This window comes from Saccoglossus kowalevskii, chromosome 13 (genome assembly GCF_978046115.1).
Source record: "Saccoglossus kowalevskii chromosome 13, keSacKowa6.1, whole genome shotgun sequence".
In the NCBI taxonomy this organism is placed as follows: Eukaryota; Metazoa; Hemichordata; class Enteropneusta; family Harrimaniidae; genus Saccoglossus; species Saccoglossus kowalevskii.
In genome coordinates this window covers 2,752,624-2,771,518 of record NC_140653.1, presented here as the reverse complement: position 1 = coordinate 2,771,518, position 18,895 = coordinate 2,752,624, and the positions used below count along the sequence as shown (strand labels likewise).

General features: G+C 36.2%; 1 protein-coding gene across 2 annotated transcripts in view; it reads right to left on the bottom strand.

Annotated features, from left to right (window-relative positions):
- Nucleotides 1-18,895, bottom strand: part of LOC100374531 (unconventional myosin-IXb-like) — a 106,898-nt gene that overhangs the window by 52,676 nt on the left and 35,327 nt on the right. Inside the window, exons 6-16 of one of the 2 annotated variants that reach the window (XM_085506862.1) lie at nt 15,617-15,833; nt 10,995-11,111; nt 6,230-6,364; nt 5,851-5,972; nt 5,620-5,767; nt 4,081-4,273; nt 3,299-3,368; nt 2,795-2,842; nt 2,220-2,447; nt 1,648-1,687; nt 792-896 (exon numbers count right to left, since the gene is read on the bottom strand). In XM_085506862.1, coding sequence (XP_085362988.1) covers nt 792-896; nt 1,648-1,687; nt 2,220-2,447; nt 2,795-2,842; nt 3,299-3,368; nt 4,081-4,273; nt 5,620-5,767; nt 5,851-5,972; nt 6,230-6,364; nt 10,995-11,111; nt 15,617-15,833 — 1,423 coding nt within the window. The remainder of the gene's footprint in view (nt 1-791; nt 897-1,647; nt 1,688-2,219; nt 2,448-2,794; nt 2,843-3,298; nt 3,369-4,080; nt 4,274-5,619; nt 5,768-5,850; nt 5,973-6,229; nt 6,365-10,994; nt 11,112-15,616; nt 15,834-18,895) is intronic. The other variant, XM_085506863.1, reaches the window with a different exon arrangement.

The following is an 18,895-nucleotide window of genomic DNA, read 5'->3' as shown; positions in this document are numbered from 1 at the left end:
GATACGGTCACATGGTAATCAGGTGAATATTAGATACGATCACATGGTAATCAGGTGAATATTAGATACGGTCACATAGTAATCAGGTGAATATTAGATACGGTCACATGGCAATCAGGTGAATATTAGATACGGTCACATGGTAATCAGGTGAATATTAGATATGATCATATGGTAATCAGGTGAATATTAGATATGATCACATGGTAATCAGGTGAATATTAGATACAGTCACATGGTAATCAGGTGAATATTAGATACGGTCACATGGTAATCAGGTGAATATTAGATATGATCATATGGTAATCAGGTGAATATTAGATATGATCACATGGTAATCAGGTGAATATTAGATATAATCACATGGTAATCAGGTGAATATTAGATATGATCACATGGTAATCAGATGAATATTAGATACGGTCACATGGTAATCAGGTGAATATTAGATACGGTCACATGATAATCAGGTGAATATTAGAAACGGTCACATGGTAATCAGGTGAATATTAGATATGATCACATGGTAATCAGGTGAATATTAGATACGATCACATGGTAATCAGGTGAATATTAGATACGGTCACATGGTAATCAGGTGAATATTAGATATGGTCACATGGTAATCAGGTGAATATTAGATATGATATGGTAATCAGGTGAATATTAGATATGATCACATAGTAATCAATCAGGTGAATATTAGATATGATCACATGGTAATCAGGTGAATATTAGATATGATCACATGGTAATAAGGTGAATACAGGAAATCAAATGTATAAACTGACCTGAAATTGTGATCCTACAGTGGTCTGGACTTTTTTAGAAGAATTTCGAACACTGTGAAGACTCCTTCGTACCAACTTCTTAAAAGATTTCAAATCCTTAAGTCCCTGAAAATGTACATGTACAGAGATTGAAGTAAACAATAATTTATCACCAAAATGGCTGCCAGCCAAATTGATCAGATAAGTTGCATGATGCATCTCAAAATATTGTGTGTACCAACTTAGAACTGAATTCTAGTAAAAGAGAAACATAAATTAAAGAAACCATAGACAGAATCCCAGTGTGCTGAGGAGACATATGAAGCAGAAATAAGAAATATTAATGAAACAAGAAGCCTTCATGTAATCTAGCCCAGCTCTTGAAATAAACAATGTAAATACAATCAGATTCATATTGTAATACAGGATCAAATAAACCTTAGAAATAACTTCTGTGAGCTGAGGATATCGGAGGCATAAAGTACAAATAAAGAATACTGTATTTACTATATTAGTATGTGTCCAAAAGAAGAGTGCAAACAAAAATTTCATTTATTATATGAACAATCATTGCAATATGTCTTATTTTGATCATAGACATTATTTACATTTAAGTACATGAGCTTTAATAGAGCAGTGATCAGGGTTGTTGTGGACATTGTATAACAATTATAAATATTTAATGAAATCAGGACATAAATGATGACTTCATATTTTTGTCAATTATCTTGTTCTACAACAATCTTATAGTAATGGTACCATGTTTCTATAAGCAACAGTACTTAAGTTATTACAGTTATGCATATTAATGAGATCACATGACCACAAATGAGCATCTGATGTTTTAGTCATATTTCAGAGAGAAGATACTGCTTACCTTGGCAGGGCCAGATGAAGGCTTGAATGATTTGTTTTTCCTAAGGTGACAAAACATGCAAAATTAAAAAAATGTGTCATTTACTGTGAAATTACATGTACATGTATTTCCATCTTCTTAATTTCAAAACAAATAATTGAACACTGCCTATCGATTTTGAATGGTAGAAATTACTTTGCATGCAGGGACATTTTTAAATGTTTAAAAAATAGATTTCACTGTGGTCAGCACAAAATATTTAAAAGGTTCATAGTGGGAATAAAAGAAAATAAAAACAATAAATTGAAGGCAAAAAGGGGTGCATCATCTCACTATTTTTATTTTTTACAACTCAGAACCAGTAAACAATATTTTTGTATTTGGAGCAGTCATTTCATTTTTCATATACAATACACACAATTCAAATGCACTGAGTAAAGCAGAATACAAATGTAGTTTCACAACTTCTTTACACTGCCCTCTAGCGACTAAAATGCATTTCTGCTGATCCGTATACCAGCAACATACTTTGATTAATATCCATTTCCAAGAAAATTAAACAGATGATTAATGAGTGCTCTCTAGAAACATACATCATGACTTTAGTTGCTTTTTTAAACTCCTCCGTGTAAATCGTGCGATATCGGCTTGGCGATACACTGCCGCTTCCTTCATTCGCAATACTCAACAAGCCCTCGTTGGTCTGGGACTTGCGCTTCTTTGGTGACAGACGGCCAGGTGAAGTTTGCGGTGATGTGGTGGTAGTGTGAATGCTCTGATTCATGCTGGGCTCAATAACATGCAGGTCAAGTTCACTTTTACTAAATTGATGAAAAATAGCAAAATAATATAAACATGATGATGAAGAAGATGATAATGACAAATGGAAAATGCAATAAACAGAATGATAATATTCATTTCTCTGCTTTGACATTGGACACAATACTTGCAGATGCTCAGATGCTAAAATTTAGTGGTGCAATTAACCAAGAAAAGTATTACCAATGCAGACAAATCAGTTTAAAGTTTTATTCAAGACAGAGAGAATGAAGTTACTATAAAGGAGAAAATACAGGATACAAGGAATGCATTATATAAGAGTGAAAGCCAGCAAGCATATAGCATGCATCCATGATCTACTGATCTATGAGTAATATCATTAACTTACTTAATCTTTCTGAGTAGAGTGTAGCACTGAGCAACACGAAACATATCCCTATATCGCAGAAAGGGAGAGATAGATAAATAGATAGATAGATAGATAGATAGATAGATAGACACCATAAAATAGATACAGAAAGAAAGAGAAAGACCACAAATGAGTATCAGATGTAGTTTTCTCCATACGCCTAGTTTTATTTGACAAGGTACAAAGGTATAGTAGAACATGAAATTAAAGCTAAGAGTAACATTTTGGAAGATATCTAAATATTTCTAACATTGCATTGTTGCGGTGACATAGGCAAAGTATCTGACATTGGTTGCCAAAAACAGTTAAATCTTGACAGTAAATGTTTGAGTGACTAATATTTTCTCTGGCTGGTCTATAATTGTAGTACTGTGTTAGTGCACAGGCAGCATGACCTAAAGGGTGGTTGTTGAATACTGATAGTGGGATACACAAGTGTTATATTGTATTAGGAATCATGAAAGAAACTGCAGTTTAACTCACCCAAATGCGTTGCCTTCACTCGGTAGACTTCGTGACCGCTGTTGCATAGGCCATGGTGACTTAGGTTTACCTAAAAAGTGGGAACAATGTATGTCTTTAAAGAGGCAAGTCCCACCATTACAATCTTTTGGTGTGATTCAAGTAGAAACACTTTTGCAGTAAAATGCATGCAAATTTGCATCATGAATCTAGCCTGCCAGCCTTTGATGTGATGATATTCACAAAGACATAGAGTTGATGGCCAAGATTTCCCACTTGAATTCACCTTTCTGCAATTCAACGTTAGGACACTGCTGCTAGTCTGACACTGATTTCTGTTCTATGTAAATTTCGCACTGTGTTTTTGATCAGATCATTCTAGCAGTATATTCAATCAAAGACAAACACAATAATTTCAAAAGTACATTTTCTGACTGAATATTTACTAGCGACTGGCAAAAACTTATCAGTGTTTTAAGGTGAGCTGCTTTCATGCTATTGGTCAAAATGATGTTCCAATGGCGCACGTAGAACATGGTTAAAATGTCAATGTCTTGATTCCCTTCAAAATAATCCAACATTTCCTTTACAAGTTCAAACATTCCAAAGTTTTTTTAGAAAGTTTGGCCATGAAATTGGGTGCCAGTCCAGATTTAATTAATATTGAAAAAATAGAGTGTATGGTGACAGTATTTAATACATGTGTAGTATAGTATAGTGAAAGTCATCCAACCATTCAACTGTACCTAACAATGTTATCTTATAAGACATGTTTTATATACCACACACATCTTTCAACTTACCACCCCGTTTCCTGTACTGTTTGCCTGCAGTCATAAAAGCATTGCAGCTCCGGAAAAACGCCCTGACAATAGCCCATCGGAAGACAGCAACTGGATCAGCACCAATTAGCTCACGAACAAAAGACATGTTGCTGTTCTTTAATACTGCTACTATATCAGATCTCATTAAATCATTGTTCTTTTCACGAAATTCCTACAAACCAATACACACTATAATTTAAGCGGTGACTGGAGAGGTGAATAACCAATTAGATCCATGTGACAATCATTTGACACAAAGCCAAGATATGACTGTATGCCTGGTTCACATAGCATTTAATCCTACTGAATGTTGCCTATATATTTACTATGCCTGGTTCACATAGCATTTAATCCTACTGAATGTTGCCTATATATTTACTATAATTTGTTACCATATTATATCATGTGAATATGACTTATGGCTGGCTCATATGACATATGATAGACTCATATCAAATGCATATGACTGGTTCATATGTGAATATGACATATGATTGTCTCATATTGTGTGAATATGAAATGATTGTCACATATTGTGTGAATGATAAATGACTGTCTCATATGAATATGACCTTTGACCATCTCATATCGTGTGAATACGACTGGCTCATATCGTGTGAATATGACATATGATTGACTTGTATCATGTGGATATGATAGGCTCATATCATTTGAATATGATAGGCTCATATCCTTTGAATACATATGATAGGCTCATATCATTTGAATACATATAGGCTCATATCATTTGAATACATATGATAGGCTCATATCATTTGAATACATATGATAGGCTCATATCATTTGAATACATATGATAGGCTCATATCATTTGAATACATATGATAGGCTCATATCATTTGAATACATATGATAGGCTCATATCGTTTGAATACATATGATAGGCTCATATCGTTTGAATACATATGATAGGCTCATATCGTTTGAATACATATGATAGGCTCATATCGTTTGAATACATATGATAGGCTCATATCATTTGAATACATATGATAGGCTCATATCGTTTGAATACATATGATAGGCTCATATCGTTTGAATACATATGATAGGCTCATATCGTTTGAATACATATGATAGGCTCATATCGTTTGAATACATATGATAGGCTCATATCATTTGAATACATATGATAGGCTCATATCATTTGAATACATATGATAGGCTCATATCATTTGAATACATATGATAGGCTCATATCATTTGAATACATATGATAGGTTCATATCATTTGAATACATATGATAGGCTCATATCATTTGAATACATATGATAGGCTCATATCATTTGAATACATATGATAGGCTCATATCGTTTGAATACATATGATAGGCTCATATCGTTTGAATACATATGATAGGCTCATATCATTTGAATACATATGATAGGCTCATATCATTTGAATACATATGATAGGCTCATATCATTTGAATACATATGATAGGCTCATATCATAGCGACCTAACATATCATAACTGTCCATGATACAGTCCTTACCTTAGCCTGATATTTAATTTTACCAGCATAATGAACAATAATGAAAGATGCTTCTTTGACTTGTGGCAGTTCAAAACTTTCATGAGTATGATGAAGTCTGTCAAATTTAGCTACCAGATTATGCCCATCCGTATCAACCTGTGGAAAACTGCAAAAAAAGATACAAATAATTAGGATTTTTTTTAACACTGCCATTACTACTCTAATGTAAGTGTAGTAAAAATCTCTTACTTGCAATCATCATCTAAAACATGAAATAACCCAGTGGGTCTTCTGGACAGGAGATTCAAACAGGATGTGTTATCAATGAAATCAATGTGATCCCAATGTATGCCTTCTCTTGCATATTCTTCCTGTGAAACAATAAAAACAAGTAAACATGCAGTAAATAAGGGTGTCATTTAGATACAAAATTTAGTAGAAAGAAAGTAATAAAAGAAGAGGAATTACCTTTTATAGTTTTAGTAATTCATTGAGTAAAAGTTAAGCAATCTAAAACATGTTTAGCATTGAGAGATGACTCTAGTATGAATGTAAACGCCTTTATTTTTTAATTAGATCAAAATGGAAACAAAAGTTTCATGTAACTAAACACTAGAGGGAGCCATACCTGTTCAAATCGAAAGACATGCTGGTTGAAATAATACTGTAAATGCTCATTGGCAAAGTTGATACAAAACTGCTCAAAACTATTCTTTCCAAAGTCTTCGAAACCAAAAATATCCAGAACACCAATTGACTGACCCTAAAAGTAAAACAAGACATGGACATGAGCTAACATATAATTCATCTAAGTGTATATAATGAAACCATATTACTCTAGGGGGTAATTAAGGAAGTTGGGTAAAAAATCAGTGTTTCAAAAACATGCATAACATTATATTGCAATTTTTTTAATTTACATTGGAACAAATTTACTTCTAGTAACCATGGTTTGATGGTATTTATAGGAGTCACATTCCCAAACCCAATTTCATAGACTAGAATTATAAAATTCAAAAATTGCATTACATAGTTCTAGTGAGTTCTCAAGTTTAAGAAATATATAAAGTTTGAACAATATCAGTCAAAGCATGTCAGAGATATGGCTCTAAAACTGCATTCACTAAAACAAAATGGCCACCATTCGGCAATTTTAAATTTGATCTGAAAAACAAAATGTTGTATGATATTTGTATCCCATAATGGCAGAAATGCTTGATTTTGATGAATGGCTACCATTCGGCTATCTTGATGCAGACCAAAAATGAATAGACGTGAATATGTATGCCAAGATGCCTGATGTATTTGTGTAATGTAATTGGTTCGAGATACAGATGGAGACACACACACAGATGCAAAAAGTTCTCATCTTTGTCTATGCGGACTAAAAACATACAAAAAACAATTGACGAGAAATGGCCAAATCCCACAAAAAAACTTTTTCTGAAATTACAAGAATTCAGTGAATTAAATTCAAAATTTAAACTATTACATTGTACTTATTTTTTCCTATCACTATCTTAAATACATTAGAATAAGCTCTTGTAATTGGATATAATATGCAAATTAGCAATACAATACATTTGCTACCAAATCAAATGAGATGTTAAAAGCCATACTTGTATAAAATATGAATGCCATAGATCTCCTCTAAAATATCAATAAGAAATATGATCCATTTCACACCAAGATTCATGTAAACAAAAAGCTAAAACTTATTATTATGCAAATTATCTTTTTAAGTAGCATATAAATGTACCAAATCTTTGAGAATCTTACAATTATCATACAAAACTTTTAAACAAAATTCTTGATTTAAGTTGGCCATTGCCATTGTAACTATCAATCAGAGGACGTCATAATGAGATGGTGCAAGCAGACGTCATAATGAGATGGTGCAAGCTGATGTCATAATGAGATGGTACAAGCAGACGTCATAATGAGATGATGCAAGCAGACGTCATAATGAGATGGTGCAAGCAGACGTCATAATGAGATGGTGCAAGCAGACGTCATAATGAGATGGTGCAAGCAGACGTCATAATGAGATGGTGCAAGCTGACGTCATAATGAGATGGTGCAAGCAGACGTCATAATGAGATGGTGCAAGCAGACATCATAATGAGATGGTGCAAGCAGACGTCATAATGAGATGGTGCAAGCAGACGTCATAATGAGATGGTACAAGCTGACGTCATAATGAGATGGTGCAAGCTGACGTCATAATGAGATGGTGCAAGCAGACGTCATAATGAGATGGTGCAAGCAGACATCATAATGAGATGGTGCAAGCAGACGTCATAATGAGATGGTGCAAGCTGACGTCATAATGAGGATGGTACAAGCAGACGTCATAATGAGGATGGTACAAGCAGACGTCATAATGAGATGGTGCAAGCTGACGTCATAATGAGATGGTGCAAGCAGACATCATAATGAGATGGTGCAAGCAGACGTCATAATGAGATGGTGCAAGCTGACGTCATAATGAGATGGTGCAAGCTGACGTCATAATGAGGATGGTACAAGCAGACGTCATAATGAGATGGTGCAAGCAGACGTCATAATGAGGATGGTACAAGCAGACGTCATAATGAGATGGTGCAAGCAGACGTCATAATGAGGATGGTACAAGCAGACGTCATAATGAGGATGGTACAAGCAGACGTCATAATGAGATGGTGCAAGCAGACGTCATAATGAGGATGGTACAAGCAGACGTCATAATGAGATGGTGCAAGCAGACGTCATAATGAGGATGGTGTAGGCAGACGTCATAATGAGATGATGCAAGCAGACGTCATAATGAGATGGTGCAAGCAGACGTCATAATGAAATGGTGCAAGCTGACGTCATAATGAGATGGTGCAAGCAGACGTCATAATGAGGATGGTACAAGCAGACGTCATAATGAGATGGTGCAAGCAGACGTCATAATGAGGATGGTGCAAGCTGACGTCATAATGAGATGGTGCAAGCAGACATCATAATGAGATGGTGCAAGCAGACGTCATAATGAGATGGTGCAAGCAGACGTCATAATGAGATGGTGCAAGCATCACAAGATTTTCACACCATATTTTTGATACAATCAACATAGACATGGAAATATGACACTATTAAGGCTTAACATGTAGCAATGTACAACATAACTTGTATCAGAGATTAAATTACAATACCACAGTATTATATTCCTGTAACATGCTACACATAGCACCGATCCAGAGAACAAAGGTCACTTAAGGTCATAGCACACATACTGTAAAACTGTCAATATTAATCACATTACATAGCTTCAGGAGTTAAATCTCCATCATAAACAAGTGTATGTCATTTGTTTCACTACAAATGTACAGTACTGTATCCAATAGTTTTATTTGAATGACCTAGTTTTTATTGCATTGCTATGAATGTAATGGATGCCAAATACTGTATTTACTCTATTAGAATTGCATCAATAAAAAAGCATATGAATAACAAATTTTGTTTAATGTATACTAGATATATTTTTATTTCTGTATCTTCCACCAAAACTCATTTACACAAATGCAACAGTGATATCAATTTACTCAAAAAATCCACTTTCAGATGGTTTAAAATAATTAGTGTTGGGCTTCGGAATGACAATCATGTATTACCCACACTTAAAATATTACAATACGCATAAACAAAAACAAAACAATAACAAGTAATTGTATTACATAGTCCATGTCAGTTATTAGATTTAGGAAAACACTTCAGGGAACATCAGAGACATAGCTTGAGACATTCAGAATTCAAAATGAAAAATAATATGACTTGCATAAACAAAATCTGTTTCTGCACAACCAAGATCCAGTTCCATAATGGGAGAGATCAATATTTAACATTAAAATGGCCGCTTTTCAACCATCCTGAATCAAATCATTAAACAAATAGAGGCACATATGTGTGACATGATGTACATACAAAGTTTTAACATGATCAGTCAGGCCATATTGGAGAGTTATGGCTCGGGATCACTTTTCATTAAAACAAAATGGGCATGAGTCGGCCATTTTAAATCCAATCTGAAAAACAAAATCATATGTATCAAGGTCACATAAAATCCAATGTATCAAGTTTGAATGAAATCTGTTCATACATGACCAAGATCTTGTTCAGGAACAATATATATACTTGAATGGCCACCATTCAGCCATCTTGAATTTGATCGTGAAACCAATAGACAAGTACATTTATTGATGATATATGTATGACTGAGATTGGTCTAGACATGACTGTGACACTGGTCTGCATGCACAAACTTTAAGGTCACGTTCTTGGACTGCTTCAATACAGCAACTAACAATACCCCTACCTGAATGAGACAAGAAATCTTATCTATTGATATAAAAATACACAATACAGACATTTTTCAGGATTCCATATGTTAAGTCATATACTAGTTTATTTCAAATATTTTTGCTACAAAAGCAGACCAGGTCAATACAGGTAATAAGAATACGATAAAGATATCATAGTACTGTAAGATGTGTCAGAAATTCTCTCAACACGTACTGCTCTAATATAACTGCTGTATTTTTGAAAATAAGTTCTTAATCTTCGTATGTATTCTTATTCAAATGGAGAATTTCTTAATATTTATTTTTCAAATCACAATCATTATACGGTATAAATGTGAGCTGTTCTCAGAGTGTTATTCTATCAATGATAGGTCGCTAAATAACCAATTAAAATGCTAGATGGTGCCAACATGTTCAAATTACCATAGCCATTTAAATATGTTAATTACAGTTCAGCAGATTTGAGAGATTTGACAATGTTGTAGTGTGATCTTTGATGGGAAAATGCCATGATTTTTTTTAATCAAGAAATTAGTTGCTTTTGAAAGATAAACTGAGCATTGAAGAAAAATTTTACACTTTTTTAAGGCGATAACAACTCACTGTCAAAGTTCTCACAGTTTACTGATTCACGCTCTAGCCACAATAAATTAACATCGTACTCTTGAATAGGCATCAATAACTACAGAAAACCTAAACTCTAATCTTGGCATCAGGAAAGATTGAAATGTTCAAAAAAAGATGCATATTCAAGAGATTATACGATAGTTTTCTGTTTTAACCATTCAATTATTTGCATTCTTGACAGCAACACATCTTGTATATAACTCAGACTCCATTAAATGACTTCAGTGTATCCTGACTATTTATGTTATCACAATCTTCTCATCTTGTGAAGACAAATTTAACACAAAATTGCTTTTAAGAAATGAGAGGGGACTATGTTACGATGAGTAATGTTATAGGATTTTATAAATAACGTTTGAGATCACGACATCCATTAAGTTATACTACCATGACATAAATGGGTCACAGCTGATAATATACACTTAGGAGGGAGATACTTACATGGTGATCAGCTTTCATTTCATAGTGTGACATCAAAGCATGGTTGACTTGTAAAACAATCCAATCAAACAAGGCACTGTACAGACACTTGGCGAGGGCATCACGATTTCCAACAGCCTGTAATAAAAATAATCAATATATTTTTAGGATGTTTATCATTACATCCATGGAGATATATACATACTACCAAGTAACCAACATAATGAAAAAGTATACTAACATCGTCACTATATTTAATAGGGCAAAATGCAATGGAATTTGCCTATACATATTCATGAAATAACATAAAAACTAGGAAATCAAAATTTTTCCCAAGTCCCTTAAAAACTAACACATCACTACAAACCACACACACTGCAACACAGGGTAAGACTATGCCATCCATGGTAAGACTATGCCACCCAGGGTAAGACTATGCCACCAAGGGTAAGACAATGCCACCCAGGGTAACACAATGCCACCCAGGGTAACACAATGCCACCCAGGGTAAGACAATGCCACCCAGGGTAAGACACTGCCACCCAGGGTAAGACTATTCCACCCAGGGTAAGACAATGCCACCCAGGGTAAGACAATGCCACCCAGGGTAAGACAATGCCACCCAGGGTAAGACAATGCCACCCAGGGTAAGACAATGCCACCCAGGGTAAGACAATGCCACCCAGGGTAAGACAATGCCACCCAGGGTAAGACAATGCCACCCAGGGTAAGACAATGCCACCCAGGGTAATACTATGCAACCCAGGGTAAGACAATGCCACCCATGGTAAGACAATGCCACCCAGGGTAAGACTATGCCACCCAGGGTAAGACAATGCCACCCAGGGTAAGACAATGCCACCCAGGGTAAGACTATGCCACCCAGGGTAACACAATGCCACCCAGGGTAAGACAATGCCACCCAGGGTAAGACAATACCACCCAAGGTAAGACTATGCCACCCAGGGTAATACTATGCAACCCAGGGTAAGACAATTCCACCCATGGTAAGACTATGCCACCCAGGGTAAGACAATGCCACCCAGGGTAAGACAATGCCACCCAGGGTAAGACAATGCCACCCAGGGTAAGACAATGCCACCCAGGGTAACACAATGCCACCCAGGGTAAGACCATGCCACCCAGGGTAAGACCATGCCACCCAGGGTAAGACCATGCCACCCAGGGTAAGACAATGCCACCCAAGGTAAGACAATGCCACCCAGGGTAAGACAATGCCACCCAGGGTAAGACAATGCCACCCAGGGTAAGACAATGCCACCCAGGGTAAGACAATGTCACCCAGGGTAAGACTATGCCACCCAGGGTAACACAATGCCACCCAGGGTAAGACAATGCCACCCAGGGTAAGACAATACCACCCAAGGTAAGACTATGCCACCCAGGGTAATACTATGCAACCCAGGGTAAGACAATTCCACCCATGGTAAGACTATGCCACCCAGGGTAAGACAATGCCACCCAGGGTAAGACAATGTCACCCAGGGTAAGACAATGCCACCCAGGGTAAGACAATGTCACCCAGGGTAAGACTATGCCACCCAGGGTAACACAATGCCACCCAGGGTTACACACTGCCACCCAGGGTTACACACTGCCACCCAGGGTTACACAATGCCACCCAGGGTTACACAATGCCACCCAGGGTTACACAATGCCACCCAGGGTTACACAGTGCCACCCAGGGTTACACAGTGCCACCCAGGGTTACACAGTGCCGCCCAGGGTTACACAATGCCGCCCAGGATCGCACAATGACACCTACAGTACAGTTCTCGCGGAAGCTTTGGCTTCACTTCAGCTTCACCTTCGCTTCAGCATCGCATCATTATGGCATTGTTATGGCTTCAGCATCGCTTCAATGTCGCGACCTTAAAAAGTTAGGCGATTATCGCTTCGCTTCATTGTGGCCTCATTATGGAGACAATGTGGCATCAGCATCGCTACATCAAACAAAGAAGTACTGTACTCATTTCCCCCAAACCTCTTGACCGCTTCCGCTTTTGACCGGTCAATTTCCGTTTTATTTTCGACCGTGCAACAATTACTAAAAATTTTCTGGTTTTCATAGATCACGGTTACTAGTTTAGTAACTGTGCATAGATATTGAACAACCGTCAAAAGTTCAAATACTTTTTGTTTTAACTATCTATAATTATATGCACGCAATCTGACCCTTTGACCTAGATTTGGCTGGGATTGAATATTTTATTTTAGACAATATTCTGACGTGACGCACTGCTACAAAATGTATTCAACTGAAGTACAACATGGTTGTCTGGGTTTCTTTTCCTGATTGTGTTGAGTTTACGATTTGTATAATTATTGTTGTTTCCCCCCAAGCAGAAGTCAAGCCGAAGGACCATGAAGCTAAATAGAATTCCCACGCATGGACGTGGACTGAGTGAAAGAAAATATTTCTAAGGCTAAAATAAAAATGACCTCCTATTACACCTCTTTGTGTATTTGTCAATTTTGTATATATTTGGTATGACCGTATGACCGTAAATACCTAGAAAAATCTCGTCTTTCGTTAATAATTTCATTTGTTTGAAATGTCTACCGACCGTAATTTATTTCTCCAAACGGTCCCGACGTCCGTCATTCAACACAATCAGCATTTATTTATCGCAATTCATGGGGATCATGTCCCGTAATTTGCGGGCTGTACAACCAAATAATTAAACAAGTACTATTTATTGTATTTTTGTTTTATCTCGCGAAACTACAACAGAGCGTAGAGTTGTCGCGGTTAAATAGTCGCCTTGAAATCGATGGAACTTCAACTACTAGTATCCATTTCTCACCTTGAAATAAAAAAATCGAAGAGCATCGGGGGATATATTATTAACCAGTCTTACGAATCGCTAGCTTTATTTTATTCGAATTTATAAAATTCACGAGTTTTCGACATTTGTTGGCAACTTCCGCGCTAAAATGGTTGAAAATGTGGGTGTGGTTTTCTCGCAAAGTCCTGTTGATAATACGTACTAATATGGTTCTGTGACCCAGGTCGTGCTCCGATCAGGTGACTCTCAGCCAATCAATGATGTTGTAACAAAACATATTTAACGCAAATTGATGGGTCGTCGTACCATCCAATCTACATCGTCGATTCACAATTTTTTTTTTGTGCTGTGACAGGCTTCGCAATTATTCACTGAAAAACATCGGTATATTTTGACAAACGAATGGGATTTTACCTCAGTTCAAAAAAAAGAAAAAAAACAGGGCTGAGATACAAATCAGTTTTGCAAGTTGGGAAATAAGGTAAACCAGACTGGGGGCGATGATTTTCAGTATCGAAGGACTTCCGTGTGAATCATGATTTTCAAATTGTTCATCGGCTGGTGACCAAATATTTACGGCCACACTAAATGGACACGTTTTTTTTCTGAAGCCCAATAAATTATTTCTGCATGTCAAGTGCTATTCGATTTTTTACAGGGCATGTGGCTCGTTTTCATTCGAAAATATGTTTGTGAGAATACTTTTAAAGTACGAGCTCAGATCACTGATCATGACTTAATTTTGAGAATTGGTTGTCAAATTTTACCAGACCGACGCCACCACAACCATCCAATCATATGTTGGAAATGTACGCACTTGTTTTGGAACTTTGTATCAAGATGACTGGCGACGACGCCGACGCACCAGGCGGCGTACGTGTGTGTTGCATGTTTTAGTATTCCGGGCATGGAGTCGGACTCGGCTAAAACTAAACGAAACACAGAAAAATACCATCGAAATGAGGAATCTGAATCTGCTCTTCTAGCAGCAAATAAAATGAGCGAAAAAAGGTAAATTTTATAACAAGAACAGTTTCACTTCGTATACAGCAAATTGTGTTGTATCAGAACGACGATTGCATCGTGTGATTTGAATTTATCACGATTTTCCTTCCAGTCAATATGAAACTCGTCACCTTGCCGATTGTAATGTACTTCGCAAAGTTTTTAGTGCCCAATACTCGCAACACTAAAATAATTAAACAAGATATCTTTTTAAAATCTCATTTTACTCTTGATCATATTATTTTATTCGCCTTGAATTTCAAATCGATTCAATTACATATCGAACTTCTGTACATGTTTTTGTCTACTGCCCTTCTGCGTGCAAATAATGAGGTCATACTCATGCCACAATAAGTTGAAGCTGATGCCATGTTGATGCCATAAGACTGCGAAGCTGAGGCCACGATGATGCCACAAAATAGCGAGGCGAACACAGCTTCAATTTTCAATGACGCGAAGCTGATGCCACAATGATGCGATGCTGAGGCGACAATGAAGCCATGCGTAGGCGACAATGATGCCACAAAAGCCAAAGCTTCCGCGAGAACTGTACTGTAGGTTTATACAATGCCACCCGGGGTTACACAATGCCACCCAGGGTTACACACTGCCACCCAGGGTTACACAATACCACCTAGGGTTGCATAATGCAACCCAGTGTCGCACAATGCAACCCAGTGTCACACAATGCCATTGGGGTTGCACACATGCAACCCAGGGTAAACGATGCCATGGGTCATACTGTCACACCCAGGTCATACTGTGTATCATTGCAGTGTAAACCACACTAATGAGACACAGGACCAGTTCAAACTAAATATTTCTCACCTCTGCAACTTTATACTGTACCACAAAATGATCTCCTCTTGTGACTGATTTTCTGGTTGTCAGTGCAGCCAGTAATGTTTCCTGTTTCACCTTCAACAAGTCTGAAATGACCTTTACCAGCCCAACATTTTTCACTGTCACACCGTCTTCTTTGTCAGATTTCTTCCGGAATTCCACGTTACCAAGGTGCAGTAAAGCAGATAATACTGAAAATATTCTGAAATAATAATAAACATTATTGATTAATAAATCTATGACATACGAATAATTTTACAGTACTTGTCTGAATTCAATTACCTCAATAAACTGTATCGCTGCTTGTTTATCTATTAACTAAATCTTATGGCTAAAAAAAAATTCTGTTTGGTAGTAAAGAAAGTACAAATTATTCATTTAGTGTAAGAGTAGCTTAGTATGTATGTGATTTTTGTCCAACAGAAAACATGTATAAAGATCCTCATTAAACTCTTGCTAGGTATCTGTAAAGACTGGTAGGGAGAAGTCGGAGAAAGGCATTATCAAAATAAAATGAAAATAGATAGGACGGCATACTCAGAATGTGAAGAGAGATAGGGAGGCATAACCAGTTCAATGTGAGGATAGATAGGGAGACATAACCAGTACAATGTGAGGATAGATAGGGAGACATAACCAGTACAATGTGAGGATAGATAGGGAGACATAACCAGTACAATGTGAGGATAGATAGGGAGACATACCCAGTACAATGTGAGGATAGATAGGGAGACATAACCAGTACAATCAAGGATAGATAGGGAGACATAACCAGTACAATCGAGGATAGATAGGGAGACATAACCAGTAAAATGTGAGGATAGATAGGGAGACATAAGCAGTACAATGTGAGGATAGATAGGGAGGCATAAGGCTGAAGGTCTATTCAATTACATTGTAGTTTTATTAATACAAGACAACATACAACTGCATATCCATATCAATTTCCTGTACACAGAGAGACAGGTGTTTTACAACATCAAGAGAATGGATGCCACAAATAATTTATAGCATTGTATAACAATATACTGAAGAGTTATTGAAATCTGATACATACATTATACAAATCCAACAAAGACTCAGCATGTACACAATACAGTGACATTTTAAGATAACTGTAAATATCCATGAATCAATCATCTAGCTCATAGATATACTAAATTTTGTGTTGGTTCAGAAAGTAAGCTGTTATCAAGCTTAAAGTGATTTGATAAGTGGTCTGCCTCTGCCAAGCTTTAAATGATGACATCACATATTTAAATAGTTTTTATCAGTAATGTCAATCTTTAGCGATGTCTATAAATTCTGAGATTCTATAATTAAGTTTGAATGCTACTTATCAGTGACAATATTTTGTGGTCGTAAATAATAAATCACTTTCACTATCAATCTCACAATTGTATTTTGTAGACAAATCTAATGAAGAACCTCTGTGTAAGTTGGTAACCATTTTTGGTATAGACAAAAAGATTTTTTATCTAACATATTATTATAACTTGTTTAATACACTGTAGCCTCGTTATAACGAACTCTTTGGGAGACATATAATTAGTTTGTTATAGTGAAATGTTCACTATATTGAAGCACTAAATACATTGGGTTTGTTGTAAGCGGGGGACGTGTTATGTGTTCATTATATCAGGAAATTTGTTATAAAGGTGTTCATTATATTGAGTTTACAGTGTAACCATGTGGGGTTATCATCTCGTTAATTCTAGTCATTTTAAAAGTTACAGTTTTATTCCCAAATTCTCATCGATAGGTTGAGATCAAATTTTGGTTTAAATGGTCTCATCATCAAATGGTTTGAGTCGTATTTGAGTAACCGCATTCAAAAAGTGAAAATTGGAAATGTATTTTCTGATATGACGTCTATATTAGAAACCGGTGTTCCACAGGGCTCCGTCTTAGGGCCATTATTGTTCTCAATGTACATGCGTCCATTGGGCGAGTTATTGCGACGTCACGGCGTAAAATATCATTTTTACGCCGATGACACACAGATTTATTTATCGGTTTCTGAAGATGATCAAATTCGCGCCCGGGTGATACTTCAGACATGTATTCAAGACGTTAGCGATTGGATGTCTTGTAATTTCCTACTTTTGAATGTGTCGAAAACTGAATTTGTGTGCATGTCGTCTCGGAGATTCTCACAAGACTCGTGTCCTTTGTCTAGTATCGCAATTGGTGAAGAATTGGTTAGTGCTTCGTCAAGTGCTAGAAACTTAGGTGTCTTGTTTGATTCGCAGCTATCTATGGAAACACACATTTCTACTATTTGTAGATCTGGATATTCCCATCTAAGAAATATTAATCGTATTCGTAAATCATTATCCCAATCTGATACTGAAAAGTTGGTACATGCATTCATATCTTCTCGCTTAGACAGCTGTAATTCATTATTGTCTGGTCTCCCTGTAACTAAGATAAAACCTCTTATTCGTGTACAAAATGCAGCAGCCCGCCTTGTCACTCGTGCTCGAAAATATGACCACATTACAGACATTTTTATTAAACTTCATTGGTTACCAGTTGTACAAAGAATCAATTTCAAATTACTTTTACTAGTGTATAAATCTTTGTATGGTTTTGCCCCAAATTATCTATGTGAATTAATCGAATTTTATGTACCTAGTCGTAGTTTAAGATCTGAATCAAAGTTTCTTATTAAAACTCGTCAGGTGTGTAGTAAAAAGTCCAAGGTGTTATACAAAGACCGTGCTTTTGAAAATTTAGGTCCTAAACTTTTTAATGAATTACCTCTGTCTGTTCGTTCTAGTCCTTCAGTAGACATTTTTAAATCCAGACTGAAAACGCACTTATTTAAATGTGCTTTTAATATTTGACTGATTGTTTATTGTATCAGCGCCTTTGATCTTCATATGTTGGAATTGTTGCGCTTAATTAAATAAAGTTATTATTATTATTATATTTGTTACTAGTATACTGCCATATTCAGCAAAATGGTACATCTTGTAAATAATGGTTTTATCTAATCAGTTCAGATTATTTATTAATGGTGAGTTGTGCATAACTTGCTATTTTGGTCCACAAACCAGTATTGCAGTGATAGTTACACATATTTAATTTTATCTATGCTTAACCCTATTAACACCATACATTGTACATACATTGTATGGTGTTGTATGGTGTTACAATGTATGTTACAATCTATATGCATTGTTTTAAAGCACTTTTTTCCTTGCCACATGCCTGTATTTTGCAAATGTGCATGTATTTTTTTTTGTAGTTTGGACCAAA